Source organism: Lynx rufus, unplaced genomic scaffold (genome assembly GCF_022079265.1).
Source record: "Lynx rufus isolate CCGP_SWC_20201006 ecotype Redwood Valley unplaced genomic scaffold, mLynRuf1.p SCAF_5, whole genome shotgun sequence".
In the NCBI taxonomy this organism is placed as follows: Eukaryota; Metazoa; Chordata; class Mammalia; order Carnivora; family Felidae; genus Lynx; species Lynx rufus.
The window spans coordinates 133,450,484-133,467,699 of record NW_025814867.1 but is presented as its reverse complement, the minus strand read 5'-3'; the positions used below and the strand labels follow the sequence as shown (position 1 = coordinate 133,467,699).

Here is a 17,216-nt window from a genome sequence, read left to right as displayed (position 1 = left end):
TTTTTAGTTTCTGTAAACACACAATGTGTGTAATAAGTGCCTTTTCTGCAAAGTCACCCCTAATACTTAGAACATACTTCTTTTTGGTTTTATTTTTTTTGTTTCACGTTTTTATTTAAATTCCAGTTCATTAACATATAGTGTAATACTAGTTTCAGGAATAGAATTTAGTGATTCATCACATCTAACACCCAGTGCTCATCACAAGTGCTTTCCTTAATACCCATCACCCCTTTAACCCATCCACCTGCCCACCTCCCCTCCAGCTACCCTCAGTTTGTTCTCTGTAGTAAGTCTGTTTTATGGTTTGCCCCTCTCTCGTTTTCCTCCCATATTCATCTGCTTCGTTTAAATTCTACGTGAATGAAATCATCATACCTCCTTTACTAAATGATCAGATTTTAATATATATTTTGGTTAGGATGCTCCTCATAGTTGTGCCTTAGAGATTTTCTTAGTCCCTATTAAAATGCCATAATGAAAGTAAGGAAACTTGCTATGAAAGTACATCATGAAGAATTACATATAAATTATGTTTTAGTTCTCATAGTTTGGGTCCTTACCAAGCAGCAAAAGGTTCTCTTTCTTGACAGAGAGTGCTGGTGAAGATGTATACAGATGACTTTCAATTAAAGCATATTTTTGACATGTAGTTTTGAATTGATTTGCTAAAAAATAATCTTATATATCAATTGAAAACACATCTACGGGGCGCCTGGGTGGCTCAGTCGGTTAAGCGTCCGACTTCAGCTCAGGTCACGATCTCGCGCTCCGTGAGTTCGAGCCCCGCGTCGGGCTCTGGGATGATGGCTTGGAGCCTGGAGTCTGCTTCTGATTCTGTGTCTCCCTCTCTGCCCCTCCCCCATTCATGCGCTGTCTCTGTCTCAAAAAATAAATAAACGTTAAAAAAAAAGAAAACACATCTATAATTTTCTTTTGCAATTTACTCTTTAGGGGGATTCAGGAGGACCATTGATGTGCCAAGAAAACAACAGGTGGTTCCTGGCTGGTGTGACATCATTTGGATACCAATGCGCACGGCCTAATCGTCCAGGGGTCTATGCCCTGGCCCCGAGGTTCACAGAATGGATACAAAGTTTTCTGCAGTAGAGTGTTTCCTAAACCAACATGAAAGCCATGTGGTTTTCCCATTCCACTCTAAAGAGCATGGGAATTGAGAGTTTGACAAAAAAGATTTCTAAAAGGCTTTATTCTTACCTAAGCCATCGAAATGCTGAGGATTAAGGGTGAAGACAAAAAAATAATCTGTACTGTACAAAGTAACTTTTTCATTGTGAACAGTTAATCTTTCACAGAGATTTTACAATCTTTCCTTTGTGATCATTATCTTTATCATACTCTTCTTATTTAAAGGAATGCTATGTTAAAGCATATACTGCATTCTTAAAGTTTTGGCAAAATTAAGAAAAGAAGTAAAATAAACTATTTTGCACAGTATGTTATTTTTTGAAGTAAACTGCTGTAAATTATCTAGTTCCACCTTGCTATTTTCAGAATCTCAGTAGTCTTCCTGATTTTCTATCTAAATGCATTTCCAATTTCCAATTCATCTTGAGCATATCCTTAATATTTTCCCCACTCATAACAAATATGTACTTTAGGCTCATGTCACAAACCTGGACTAAATTGATTACACATTCCTCTCAAGATAATTAAACAGCAAACAAGTGCAAGTCTACAGATCACCCCTGTATCGAAATAGAAAGGAAATTAAATGATATTTCCATTCTTTTATTGGATCATTTTTTACCTGCATTAATCGCACCGTCCATTTATTTTAAGCTAATATTTTTTTAAGTTTCCAAAAAGTAATCAGACATATCCAAAAAATGCAACTATTACAAATGTTTTTTTTCTGACCTATGTGTCTTACAGTGGATGTTTTTAACATGTGCAAAACTTACTTAGACACAGCTGAATCACCCATTAGAAGGCCAAAAATGTGGAATAAATGAATTTGCTTCACTGCTTTAATCTCTTGGATCATTTCCAGAGTATGTGCAAACTTCTATTTAGCTTTCCACACAAAATCTACTGATTTATTTGGGAAGACAAAATCCACACCTACTTAATACACACACACACACACACACACGTCTATATAATCACAAGTAATAGAAGAAAGAATAAGGTTAAGGGATTGTAGACTGGCCCTACCAAACAAGAAACAAGATGGGGCTACATCTGAAGGGAATGATTCTTATTGAGGTATTGAAGAGAATTAGGGCCTCTGTGTAGGTGGAGGTTTAGGGAAGTTCAGATAATCATGTGTTGTACCAAAAGTCACTATCTTGGGGGGAACAGAGAAACAGAAAACAATGTCATATAAAAAGGTGTGGCCAGATAATTGGGGACTACAAATTCCTGGTAAACAATCATGGTATTTAATCTTAGGACAAAAGTCAGGAGTCTCTGAACACACTACTCTTTTTAAGACCTTTCCAATGACCTGATCTTAGGAGCAGTTGGAAAGGATGAAGCGGCAGGTATTGTTTGATCTTACTACTTGGATATTGTTCCACAATTCATCTACATTCCAAAACATGTATCAGAACTATGCTCTGAAAATACAAACACAACAGATACATCATGTACTCCTTTTCATTTTTCAAAGGTCAGCTAAAATTTTAAGAAGCCCTAAGGACAGTGTCACTGTCATCTTTTAATAAAAAGGAAGTTGATTGCCCCACTCCTCATAATGTATGGGGTTAGTAATTGATACTGGAACAGTTACGCGGATCTGGATCAAGACAAAAGGCAAAACCACAGCCCTTGCCCATTGCCTTTCCTCTCCTGACCTGCAGCTGTTGTAGTCATGGGTGGCACAGAAGTGGGGGAAAGCGCTGTCTCCTTCCCATCAAGTCCTGACTGAAGGAAGAAATGCACAGCGGGAGCTTGGAGGGAAGAGGTAGATCCCAGTCAATGTGGGTAGCCACGCAGAGAAAGGGGGTGCTAAGTGTGGGCAGATGGAAGTTTACAATACAGCTGTCCATGCCCTCAGTCTCCAAGCAGCAGAAAGGGGGCCAATGCCCACTCATCTCTATTTGTCTTTAAGTTTCACCAACCAACACTAGTCATGATTGCCTTAATGAAAGCTCTTTATTTTCTAACATCAAAGGTTTAACAGGGCACACTCAGGTATCACCTCACGCCAGAGTGGCCAAAATGAACAAATCAGGAGACTATTGATGCTGGAGAGGATGTGGAGAAACGGGAACCCTCTTGCACTGTTGGTGGGAATGCAAATTGGTGCAGCCGCTCTGGAAAGCAGTGTGGAGGTTCCTCAGAAAATTAAAAATAGACCTACCCTATGACCCAGCAATAGCACTGCTAGGAATTTATCCAAGGGATACAGGAGTACTGATGCATAGGGGCACTTGTACCCCAATGTTCATAGCAGCACTCTCAACAATAGCCAAATTATGGAAAGAGCCTAAATGTCCATCAACTGATGAATGGATAAAGAAATTGTGGTTTATATACACAATGGAATACTACGTGGCAATGAGAAAAAATGAAATATGGCCTTTTGTAGCAACGTGGATGGAACTGGAGAGTGTGATGCTAAGTGAAATAAGCCATACAGAGAAAGACAGATACCATATGGTTTCACTCTTATGTGGATCCTGAGAAACTTAACAGGAACCCATGGGGGAGGGGAAGGAAAAAAAAAAAAAAAGAGGTTAGAGTGGGAGAGAGCCAAAGCATAAGAGACTGTTAAAAACTGAGAACAGGGGCGCCTGGGTGGCGCAGTCGGTTAAGCGTCCGACTTCAGCCAGGTCACGATCTCGCGGTCCGTGAGTTCGAGCCCCGCGTCAGGCTCTGGGCTGATGGCTCAGAGCCTGGAGCCTGTTTCCGATTCTGTGTCTCCCTCTCTCTCTGCCCCTCCCCCGTTCATGCTCTGTCTCTCTCTGTCCCAAAAATAAATAAACGTTGAAAAAAAAAAATTAAAAAAAAAATAAAAAAAAACTGAGAACAAACTGAGGGTTGATGGGGGGTGGGAGGGAGGAGAGGGTGGGTGATGGGTATTGAGGAGGGCACCTTTTGCGATGAGCACTGGGTGTTGTATGGAAACCAATTTGACAATAAATTTCATATATGAAAAAAAAAAGGTTTAACAGGGCAAAGATGAGGTTTAAAATGCTCTGTAACTCCAACTTCCATTCATACCATACTTTAACAGTAATTTGTTTTCATCTTCATGTGCTGATGCAAACAGATCTATATTTTGTTCACTTAAAAGATTTAGACAACACCCACGGCCATTCGTCAGAAACAAGAACTTTTTATTTAGTTAAAAGGAACACAGGGACATTTGAAGACCAGATAGTTACAAGTCTCTTGAGAAGAGAGACACAAGCATTGAAGAAACTAGCAGAAGACAAGAGGAGCCGCAGTTCACTCTCTCAGACGAATCCTCAACATGAACACATGATTGATCACTGATGCCCTCCAACCCATTTTCACACTAAATCATAGTTTCTCTCCTTCATGAAATGTCGGTGTGCTGTGCTTACCTCCACATGGACGGTGGTGACGACGCACCTGGTCCCAACCATAAGACCACCTTACATGCTAATGGAGGCTGAACAGAGCTATGGAAAACCTTAGGCACACTCTGCAGCTGCTTTCACTGCTAATCCCCACCCCCAAACAACTGTCTTTGTTTTGTGGGCAAGGGAAGGACCAACTCGATTCCAGAACCCCTTAGAGAGCTACTTGTGGTTATATAGGCAACATGTGAAGACATATGATTTATATTGTGTATGCCATTTTTTGTTCTAGATGGAGTATAATATTGTTTATACAGCTATTAACAAAGTTATTACAAAATCTGTTGAATTTTAAACTAAAAATAATTGTAAGGCACATGTCTTGCACAATTGAAATTAGACAGTTCTTGCCTCTAAGTAAAATATTTGAGTAAATTTACACCACAGCTAATGAAATAGCTTCTTATTTCTGAAGAGATTTCCTAAACACTGTCTGACCCCAGAGCAGAGAAACTGAAAGAAGATGAACCATTTCTAGAAAAGAAACATTTTCTGTGGTAATTTATCTATGTGTGTGTGGATTCAGCTGAAAATAGTGATAAATTTCTTTAATCAAAACAGCATGTATTGAAAAATGAAACACCATAAAAATAAATATTAGAACAGTCCATTTCTATCAAACACTTATGTAAAGGTAAAATATTTTTGCACACTGTAAACTTTAATACAATTTACATTACGTGAACTAGATTACAACTTATGAAAGGTGAAAGAAACAAAAATAACTGCTTCCAACACATATACTTCTCTAATGTGTTGACAGCAATTTTATTTGCATGGTCCATTCCATTTACTTGAAGTTTGGGTGCATCCTTTAGCAATAAGCATGTCTCACTCCATTGTCAGCACAGCGTATTTTGTAAATGAAATAACCAACATATAAAAATTATTTTAATATTTGCCTCAAGGGGGAGCTTACAGTTCATCTTGCAGATCCTCTGAGATTTCAAGCCATTCCAAGCGAATGTTCTAGATGCCATTCCTTATGCAGATCCAGAATTCTAAAATTCTATTTTCTGTGCTGGAGCCAAGTCGATGGATTCTTATACTTCCATGCCACTTTCTTTTCTGGTGCTTTTTGAAATCCATAGGGTAGACTGGTTTGGGCTAGTTTTTGTTCTTCCTTTACTGAAAAACATAAGAAGAAGTAAGTTCAATGCCTGAGACTTATTACTGAAATAGGCATGTTTTGGTCCCAGGGGAGATATTGCAAACCCTTCTTATGAAAGGGTCTTTCTTCTCTCACCAGCACATCTACAAAAAATTCCAGATTATTCCAGAATGTGAAGATGGTAAATAGACCATGTAAAATAATGAAAAAAATAGAATGATCTCTGTTTGACCCTTTGTAGTACAGAATTCAGACACATTCACACGCACACGCATGCACACACACACACACACACACACCACAAATATGTCTGAAACAATACCAACAATTTTCATTATAATCACCAATAAATCTTCATTTTATTTGATAAGTGATTTTGAAATTTTGCTTTGTGGATATTCTTCCATTCACATATGCTGCATTTAATGCGAAAGGATTGAAACAGTGTTTTTGTCCTAAGTATAAAGACCTTCCTAATCACCATCCCTCAGTTTTCCTTTTTTATAGTAAAGTCACTTAATCCCTGAAAGTTTGGTTTGACTTCAGTCTCTGCAACCAATGTAGTTCAAAGTAGATTCAGGCCTTGATAACTTCGTTCCTCTAGATCTGAGACTGAACTTCACTCTCCTTGGACGTGGAATCTGAGCCCACATTTCCAGCCCCTGTATCAGAGTTGACTGTCTCCTCACTCTTTCCATAAAGTGGCCACTGCTCAGGCTCCTGCAGAAGTGCCCATTCCTGAGTTTATGTAAGTCATCCTCCTCTAGGCTACTTATCAAGATCTAGATTCCTTTGCGTCTAGTTTCCAGAGAATGAACCCTCACCTGGATCAAGTAACCACTTCTGGTCCCTTGTGTCATGCACTTCCTGCCCCACACAGACCTCCCTTCCCCCGCATCTGCCCCACTCCCCACAGGTACTGCATTCCAGTTACTCTCAGTGTAGGTGGGGAGGGCAGAACTCCTTCAAAGAAAGAAAAGAACTCTTCCTAACAAGCCTGAACAATACAATTCTGTAATATTAATTGACTTCAGTTTAACTGTGATTTTACTACTAATAAAATATGTCCAAATTATAGGTTTTGGAGATTTGCTTCCAAATAAGTAAGATCAACACATCTTTATCTATGAAGTCATCTAACATGAAGGAAAAAAACAAATCAAGCAAAGTTTATAAATAACATGACATTTTTAAATGGTAAATAAAGGCAGTTAAGTTATGAAGGTAACTTTTTTGTGTAGCATTAGTATTTCATTTAAGAGTTACTACCAGTTAAGGAAACAAGAGTTACTATTTTGAACATGACATGGAATGATATAAACCATCATGTGTACCAGATTGGAATTTAAACTTTCTGCAAGGCACTCAGATGATAATGGAGTTGAGTCTTTGATGAAGGTTCTCCTTGCTTTCCTGGAAGAAAGGAAAAGGGGAGGATCTAAGAACGAATGAATTAAGCACTACATCTAAGTCGGGCATCTGGAGGTACCCAACTTTGGTTTATTTTCTCACTCTGGGAATTTCAAACAAGTGAAAACTCCATAGATCTTCAAACACCTGGAAGACTTTTGCATGAATAGAATCTCCACAATAATATACTATTTGGAAGAAGGAAAACAAACTTTAAAGAAAACTCAGTTATTGGCACTATAGTAATTTTTATTTTAGAGATGACAATGCCTGCATAATATTTTTAAATCAATTTTTCTTTTTTTATAAATGTTTTTCCATAGATAATAGATCTATCTATAGATATTATAGATCTATATAATATCTATAGATCTATCTATAGATCTATTATCTATATATATGTGTGTGTGTGTATATATGTATATGTATGTGTATATATATATGTATATATATATATATAAACATTTTTTTTAGAGAGAGAGCATGAGCAGGGGAGAGGGGCAGGGGGAGAGAGAGAGAGAATCTTAAGCAGGCTTCACACACAGCGTGGAACCCAACTCTGGACTTGATCCCATCACCCTGGGATCATGATTTGACCTGACACCAAGAGTAGGATGATCAACCAACTGAGCCACCCTAAAATCGGTTTTTCAAGCTGATTTGTTATTTACAGCTCTTCCTTAACAGTTTTCTGGGTTAAGGGGGGATTTACATCACATCCTTCCTCTACTTCTCTGCTTTTCACAATGACTAATCATCTTTTCATCTCTAGTCTTAGGACGTGAAGAAAGAAATGAGATATTTACTATTGTCTTTTTTCTGTACAAAATAATACAAAATTTCTAACTGTGTTTCACATATATATTGGAAAACCCAGAGGATACAAAGTGTAGTATTAATTTGCCAGGCTTTATTTATCATTACTCAAAATGTCTTATTTAAACAGCCTGTACATCACACTTTGGATCCTTTAAACAATTTATGTGAACCATTTACAGTTCATATCTATTTAATTGTTTTTTTTCTGGGGCTTTTTTTACTTAGTGGATTCTTTATGGTCTATTTCAGAACAGATGAAGATAAACTAAAATCCAAAGAGAAAAATGACTTCATTTGCAGTCCTTCCCTGATGGCGGCACTGTCTCGATCAGTTCTTGTTTAAAATACTGACAAAGATGGCTAGTTTATTCTAGCAAATATGTTCTTATTTAAATCCAACATCTTTTCCTTTTTCTTTTAATATATATTTATATTTCATATATTAAAATGAAAAAAATTTCACCTCTAACTCAAGGGTATATGGCTAAATAGATATAAAAGAATACTCCGAAGAATCTTGCTGTTAAGATATATCATTTTGGCTGAAGATGCATACTAAAAGTGACATACTTTTACCATTGTACTTGATTTCCTCTACTCAGAAGACCCTTTGGAAATAAACAAAAGCCTATGACTTAAATTTTTGAAAAAGTATTATAGAGTGCACTTACAAAAATCAAGTCTTGCATACAACTTGGGGTCAAGATTGAAAGGCTTAGCATTAATGCTTATATGTAAGAAACAAGAGTCAGTATACAGTAGTTGCATATGTTGTAAGCTTACAAAGATTCAAATTTCAGATCCACCACCCACACAAGCTGTGAGAAGCAAAGCAAAATTGTGTAACCCATCTAAGCCACCATCTTCTCAACCGATAAACAGAAACAAAAGGGCACCTACCTCATATGACTTGTGAATATTAAGTGAGGTAATGCATGAATCCTGTATTCAAGGCCTATCTTATTAGACTGGATACACGGGGTGTGTACTGACAGATAGGAAAATCAGAACTTTCTCTCTTTATTTTTTAAGTGGGAGTGGAGCCCCAACCTGGGGTTTGAACTCATAACCATGAGATCAAGACCCGAGCTGAGATCAAGAGTCAAACACTTAACTGACTGAACCACCCAGGTGCTCCAAAATTCAGAACTTTCTTGAGACAAAGTAAAACTATAATTTACACTAATATTTTTAAGGAGTTATAAAAACCTACATAAAACTTTTTAAGTTGACTCTGCATATATGAATTATTTACCTTTTATGCAGCATCTGGAAACAGCAGGTTCCAAAAGCGACCAGTATCAATAAAAGCAGTGGGATCGTTGGTATAACAACATAGATTAGATTGGGAATTATGCCTACAGAAATAAAACAGTCAGTAAAAAAAGATGGCAGAGGCAGAATTCTCACATTAACATTATATACAATTGCCCAAAAATTCAAGGTAAAATAAAATTATTATAATTAAATTCCAAATAAATTTCTTCCCAAAATATTAAATAACCTAATAAAATAATATATTCAGGTTAGTAAAAATTAAAAACAAAATCATATTTCACTGGTTGCCATGCTTCAATTCAGTGTCTATATTTCTAAAACTACAATTAAATCTACAGTTCAGATAGAGGCTAGTTTTCATAACATATTAATAATCTTATCTATCTCACTTCATTAATTCTCAGCTATTACTTAGAAAAACAAGCACTGATTATTAAAATAATTGTTGATTTATTGGTCATATAATCATCCTAACCAATAAGGTCAGTGCCATGATGATACTTAAGACTTTGGGATTAAATCAAAATACAAAAAAATTAACTGATGATACAGTCATAAGCCAGAGACACAAGACCCCAGAAGCATAAAGACTTGATCTTAATTAAATTCTAAAATGAATCATTTTTTAGTCCTGTTCCATTACACAATATTAAGTATTCTTGGAAAAGTAAAAACTGCCACACTTCAGTCCCATACAGACTAAAATGACTTTATTGAACATTTTTTCAATGTCATAAAAGGGAAAATATTCCTAATATAATTATTTACTAATATTTTAGTTAGGTTTAGATGTTCTGAATGATTTTAAAATCAGGCACCTGAAAAGTAAAAAGCACTAAGGTTTAATGTCATGTTCATACAAGAAAAGCAAATTGAAAAACTATGCATTTAGCTAGCAAATCAAAAGTTGTCATCATTACCAATCTGAATAATTCTGTTCAAAATGGACCAGACTTAGATCAAACTATCCATTTTACTGTACATCATGCCCTTTATTAACTAAAGATATATTATTATCTGAGGTCCAGTGATGGGTTATTTTGAGAGTAATCTGCTATGCTTTTACCTACTCTTGAGCCCCTGACATGAAACTTCAAGCATTTTAAGGATTCAGGAAATATTCTCGTTCCTTTTCAAAATACCATCATGATTCTTTATATATAACAGTAAAGAAAAAGAGAAAGTATGTCCTACTCTTCCTCACATTTTAGATCACCTGTGGAAAGATTCTGAGACTTTGGCTCTTTGGCTCAATCTTCACAAAGCAACTAGGAAACATCAAGATTTCTGTCCAAAAATCACAGGACCATGCAAAAAGGAGCACCAAACTAATTCTTAGAGCAGTTTCTGACTGGGATTCAAATCCTAATCAGGGAATGTGCAATCTGCACTGGGATTTCATGATTTCTTTTGCAGACTGGTGTGCTCAGGGCAGCTGGGTTGAGAGCTAATTATACGTACTCTGTCCACCCTGTTCACCAGTGATGTCACCTTGATAGCTTGAAATCAGCCATGGTGGGAGTATAATATACCACAGGAATCTGCAAAGGCTACAAATCAGGCTTTTTCTTTTATATCCACTCCCACACTGGTCTCTCCCTAAACATTTACCAGCACACCACTGTCTGCCGGCCGCTGAATGCGCTGATGTACATCATAACGCTTACATGTTGTTGGGGAAGTTCCCTGTGAATCCAGGTTTCCATGTGGATTACTTGGTTTATTACTAGATACATCTACCTGAGGTGAAAAATCAAAAGGAAACAAAATAGATTCTTCTATTCAAAAAACTAGCTTAGCATTATCTGTTTTAACCTAGTTCAAAGGTAAATTCCAGAGGCCAAATTTAATGCCCCCATCAATAAGCAATAAGAAAAGTTAGGGCTAACATGAAGCAGAGTTTAAAACTACAGTTTCTGCTCTTGATAGAGGAGTTAAAAACACATGAATTCATTACCTGCTTCAGTAACAACCACATTTTGATGGGTATCTCCTGGCTGATTTGTAAAATACGTCTTTTCTACAGGAGAAGTTGGAATGATCTCTGTAAATAATAAGTACACACAACATATACAATGATAAAAAAAGAAATACAAATGTAGATGAAAATAAAAGTTTATTATAAAACAATGTAAACATCATAGCTTTTATTTCAGAGTAATAAAGGTACATGAAATTATTCAACTGTAAAGTCATCATTTAATTATCTTTGAATAAAGTATCCACTTGGTGAATCTTTGCAACTGGATCTACTTGGTGAATCCTTGCAACCCAAATCTGCATTTACGAATCAACAGCGCATCCATACTGATGACAGCCTGCTTTGGCAATAATGAAACCAAGCAGGTACAAAGAAAGGCAAAGAGAAGCAGGAATTGGGAGCATAAGAATGTGAGACACTGGGGTTCCTGGGTGGCTCAGTCTGTTAAGTGTCTGATTTCAGCTCAGGTCATGATCTCATGGTTCATGGGTTTGAGACACGTGTAGGGCTCCACGCTGACAGCTCAGAGCCTGGAGCCTGCTTTGGATTCTGAGTCTCCCTCTCTCTCTGCCCCTACCCCGCTCATGCTCTATCTCTCTCTCTCAAAAATAAATAAACATTAAAAAAAATAATAAAAGAATGTGAGACGCTAACTGCAATTCAAAAGACAAGCATATCAGTATAATATTTAGATTTCTCCTTGCAGTAATAATCAGCAGATGACTACACGGATTGCACTGGGAATTGATGATTCAAGGAACAACATTCTAAAGCACATTTCTGTCCCAGAAAAACAGTGCCATACGTAGATTTGCTTTCGAGTAGTGTCTATTTCTTTTTAAAAAAACAATAATAAATTAAGGCTTGCAGGTTATTTCTTTCCTGGTTTTATGAGACAAGACCTCCTCAGTGGCCATGCAATTAAAAAGTGTCAAAATTTCTTACCATGATCTGATACTGCTGTGCCACCTATTTTTCCCCCTAGGGCACGGTTTGTTAAATTAACAGTTCAGTGAAAGTAAACTGAATTAGTAAGAAAAAAACCTGTAAACTTGTCTTTGGCTTCAAAATATAATTCTTTGTTTATGTTTGTCAAATGATGGAAAAGAAAAAACACATGCAACATTTTAAATTAGTTTATAATGTTAAGTTATTTTTAATACCATATTTGCTACTCTTTATTTGGCCACGTAGTCTCTCTTTATTGGAAGTTTACCATACACCATCCTGTAAGAATATTTATTGCCCTTGTGTACAATCTCACCCTAACACTTTAATAGCCTCCTGGAGGTTTTAGATATGGTCCTTTCCTACACTCATTTTTCTACAGAACTGAGGCACCTTATGCCAGTCGGTGCTCAACTGGTATTTGCTGAATAAATAATACAGATATGATTCTATTTATTAACACAGAACTGGTTATTTTAAAATTTTTTAAATATTTTTATTTATTTTTGAGAAATAGAGAGAGAGCATGAGCATGGGAGGGGCAGAGAGAGAGAGGGAGACACAGAATCTGAAGCAGGCTCCAAGCTCTGAGCTGTCAGCACAGAGCGTAACGCAGGGCTTGAACTTGTGAACCATGAGATCATGACCTGAGCTGAATTCGGATGCCTAACCAACTGAGCCACCCAGGCAACCCAGAACTGGTTATTTTTGAAAATAATCTTAAAAGTCTTTAATTGATGTAATTTCTGATTAACAAAATTTTAAAAACTTAATCCCATGTATACTATATTTAATGTCTAAGAACAAGAGTGCATAATGCAATTTTAATGAATACAAAAATTAGATTCAGCAGTATCCCCTTAAAAATGTCTTAGGAAAACACTGACAGTCACAAAGAGTAGATATGTAACTCACAGAACAATAACAAAAAATAGAGAAGAGTGAAAAAATCAAGTAGTGAGTTATTCAGTTTCTTCATTAATTACTTGGTTAATTGTTTATTATTTCAGATATCATTGCTCATATTATTAGATGGCATGCAGGGGCAGAAAGAGGAGATGAAGTTCAAATCACACAGTACTTCAGGTGTAACTGGAGAATAAAGTTCAAAATAAGTGGTCTAATTCACAAATTTTAATAAATCCCACTGCTTACTCCTTTAACCCCTCGCCACCAGAAATTAATCATTCTCCACTAAAAAAGCACTGACCATATAAGCAAGAAATTTCATCAAACCAGCATCCCCTAAAAACAAAACACTAAGCTCAAAGAAGGTTAACAAATAAAAAATAAACAAAGATGAAAATATTCCAGTTAAAATAAAGAATAAAAATGCTATACACATAGTTATATATTTGTAACTATAAAACTGTACACGTGCATCAAAAACAAAAAATACATAAAGGAATCTTATTCACAAAGCACAGGTTATTTGAAGATTTAGGTGGAATATAGAAGATAAAGAAGAAAATATTTTTTATCTTAAATGCTCTTTCCTGAGTAATATGAACCTAAATTACCTAATATAAAACAAGTGAAGAAGATTCTGTGGTTGATAGTGTCCTGAATAATTTGGCAAGTATGAATGCAAAATAAAAGAAAATAGACACATGTACAAAGGGTCAAATAGTTTACCTAAAAGCTCAAAGAAAGGAGAAAAAGATGTTGTATTAAAGAATGCTCTGTAACATACTTTGTTGCATTCAAGTACATAGTATCACAAATTTAAAACATCAGAGAATTTCAACTTTATATTTTTCCAATAAAAAAAAATAAAGACAAAGAACGTAAGTGCATAACAGATTTGGCTTTGCAAAGGCTTCTAGGATGGTAATGATGGATTTAGGGCTTTAAAGAATAAACTCACCAGGGATATAGAAAGCTGGCTAATATACTCAAGAGCAGGATAAATATAAGAGAAGGGTAAATCTAATCCAAATAATCCCTTGGGCTTTAAGGTCTTATGAGAAAAGGAATCATGTAATTTCAAGAGAATAATGGAAATAGCAGTACTTGATGGTAATTGCCTTCCATGAACACATTATGAGGTCAAGTAGACAGCCCCTCAAAAGATTTAAAATGATACTTCCCAACACTGAGGAGGAGAAAAACATCAAAAAAAAAAATATTAAAGCCTAAGTATCTAGTTTGACTTTATTAGGTCATTAAAAAGAATTACTTTACAGTGTTTTTGCTGAGTGTCTACTTTTGGTCAAATTTGAATTTAGTCGATCTGTCCTCTTCACACTAATTCAAATTTACTATTTCAACAGGAAAACACACCAGTGTAGCTCAGGTCAATGCAATCTTCCCACGTGCTTCACGGGCAAGAAGGTGGAGACTTCAAACAAAAGCTATCTAAGGAGGTATGTTCCAAAGCATGACAATCATGGGAGGAACATGGCACAGGTCCCCACTTTTGTTTCCACTGCGGTTCAATGAGCCATAATCAGTCTGACTTTCACTGAGGACCACATGCCAACAAATGATAAGCTAATGTTCCAGGAGAAAGTTGCTTTGTTCCCTTAAACTCACCAGATAATCACCCAAAGATCTGCTGTCCACGTGTGTAAATCTATAGGTGCTCTGGTGACTTATACCTACTTCACACACATTACACTAACTATTTAAAATATTTAAAAATAGATACACGTTCTTTGTAAAACCTATTTCCAAAACACTCTGACGTTCACAGAAAAATGTTCTTTTCTCTTAAAGACATGTCTCCAGATGTGTCTAGTTACTCCCTTCTATTTGACTGATTGGACAGTTTGCTCTAGAGCATGAAGTATAATTCAGTACACTGAGTGATATGACAAGGTACAAAGTAATTCCACGTTTCATAGCAGAGAAATAAAAGGATCCAAAAGAAGTGAAGCCTAAATACAAATAGTGAAGATAAAAATAGAAGCAAATACGCCCAACATCTGCTGTACCTCCTTACAGGACTTCCTACCTGGTTCATACTTGCAGATGTAATTGTGCTTCATGTTGCACCTGTCATCATTCCACTGGTAAAGGTAGGGCCCCCCCAGGCCTGGATTGGCTGTTGGTTGATGATACATCACAACACACTTTTCACTTCCACAGGAAGGTTCATCAGTATACCAGTTTCTGCAAACAGAGCAGCAGGAACACCTCTAAGTGATTTCAACCATCCTATTCTTTTGTTTTGGTTTTGTTTCAAGTTTTTTTGTATTTAAATTCCAGTTAGTTAACATATAGTATCATACTAGCTTCAGGAGTAGAATTTAGTGATTTATCACTTACATGTAACACCCAGTGCTCATCACAAGTGCCCTTCTGAATATCCATCACCCATTTAGCCCATTGTATTCTGACATCCTCAACCAAGTAATGTCCATAAAGAGGAAGAAGCTGTTACCATAGAGATGAATGAGTCAGTTCAGCTGACTTTTGCACTGAGATACCCGAACCTCTTTACAAAAGCCCAGCACTCTCTCCTACAGTAACACTCAGTACGTCTGCAGATGGACCCCTTGTTGTAGAGTATAAAATTGCTGCTATGGTACATGTAAGGCTCTATTTGGCTCCCAAGATTGAGGAGGAAGAAGGACCTTAGGCATTCATAAAATCCAACAAAATAAAATCAAGCTCTTCGAGAACTGCTTCCGAGATGCCAGCATGTATGTAAGTCTCTTCTGTCACCAAATTTGTACCTCTCAGTACATATGTAGATATTTTCTGTAAATAACCTATTTCTTCCTCCATTATTTACAATTTGTTTAAAGTCCAAAGTCAAATCTGGTCTTGTTAACCTAGAAATATTTCTGCCTTCACCTAGAAATACTTGTGATTTTCATCACTAAAGGGTTTTGACTCTAAATACAATTTTAATTTTTTTCAATTTATAGAAATTATTTGAATTTAAAAAAAAAGAAAAAATCAAAACAAAACAAAAAACCCAGAAATCTCCCTCCTCCCTTTCGAGTCCCCCACAGCACATTTAACTCCTCAAGATCCCTACTCACCGGTACTGGGAACTGCTTCCATCAGACCACTGGTAGAGATCTGGGCAGGCACCAGATGTTTGCCCCTCTCCGTTTCGCCAAAGCCCTATCCAGAAATCACCATCAGAAATCCCTGTTCCTGGTTTTGTCAGGTTTTGCAACATACTTTCTATTAACTTCTGTTCTGCTTCATTCTCCAGGCTGAGGAGGGCCCCCCCCTCGCTCTCACAAGCCAGGCGTGCCTCCTGAAAGCTCACGCGGCTGGACAGTTCGTGGAAGTAGGCCATTTTGTAGCAGGGATGCTTGAGGTCAGCAAAGCACACCTTTTGGCCTGGAAAAAAGATAGCATGCATTGATTCTCTGAACTATATTCATAATGCTACTATGAATTAGGATTAAAGAACCAATCAAGGGGTGTCTGGGTGGCTCAGTCGGTTGAGCTTCCAACTTCGGCTCAGGTCATGATCTCACAGTTCATGAGTTCGAGCCCCGCATCAGGCTCTGTGCTGACAGCTCAAAGACTAGAGCCTGCTCCAGATTCTGTGTCTCCCTCTCTCTCTGCCCCACCCCTGGTCACTCTGTCTCTCTCTCAAAAACAAATAAATATTAAAAAAAAGAACCAATCAAAACAGGATACACTCTTTCAAGAATGTTCCTCCATGGAATCATTTTATAGAGTTTATTTTTAATTATTATTATCAATTTATAAAAGCAAAATGATTCCCTGGTAAACTTGTAATATGAACTTTTAAACACAGGACTCCAAAAAAATGTTTGTTAAGAGAACTCATGATTCTTCTGGCTTAGATACAAACCAATTACATAGCAAACGAAACTAGCAAAAGAAACTGCTTTTTCTTTTAGAGCAAAGAGAGCTAAAAGGTCAAAGTTATGAAAGAAAAATAATTCACAAAAGAACTTCATTTTTAAAACAAGTAAAAACCAATGTATAGAAGGTATCATAAAAAAAGATACAAGGTGGCAGAATTTAAGGTGTAAACATTTGCTTTTATTGTATATATCTGAAAGCAAATAAATTGAAATTGAAAGTTAATAGAGGCCAGAATGAAGGTAACTCTAGTAATAATTAACTTATTAATATACAGCATTAGAAGTGACAGGAG

General features: G+C 36.5%; 2 protein-coding genes across 3 annotated transcripts in view; one reads left to right on the top strand and one right to left on the bottom strand.

Annotated features, from left to right (window-relative positions):
* TMPRSS15 (transmembrane serine protease 15) overlaps positions 1-1,110 on the top strand; it is a 121,384-nt gene extending 120,274 nt beyond the window's left edge. Inside the window, exon 26 of the mRNA XM_047100465.1 lies at positions 955-1,110. Within this exon, the coding sequence (XP_046956421.1) occupies positions 955-1,110 (156 nt within the window). The remainder of the gene's footprint in view (positions 1-954) is intronic.
* Positions 1,111-5,583: 4,473 nt separating this feature from the next.
* Positions 5,584-16,394, bottom strand: CHODL (chondrolectin). 2 transcript variants are annotated; one of them, XM_047100349.1, is made up of 5 exons: positions 16,114-16,394; positions 15,078-15,235; positions 11,150-11,236; positions 9,170-9,272; positions 5,618-5,702 (listed from the first exon to the last, which is right to left on the bottom strand). In XM_047100349.1, the coding sequence occupies exons 1-5, from the start codon at positions 16,377-16,379 to the stop codon at positions 5,618-5,620; spliced, it is 699 nt and encodes a 232-aa protein (XP_046956305.1). In that variant the 5' UTR covers positions 16,380-16,394. The 2 variants fall into 2 exon arrangements, with proteins under 2 accessions (XP_046956306.1, XP_046956305.1); XM_047100350.1 differs by lacking the exon at positions 9,170-9,272 and having other exon boundaries at positions 5,584-5,702; positions 16,114-16,379.
* Between the last annotated feature and the right edge of the window lie 822 nt (positions 16,395-17,216).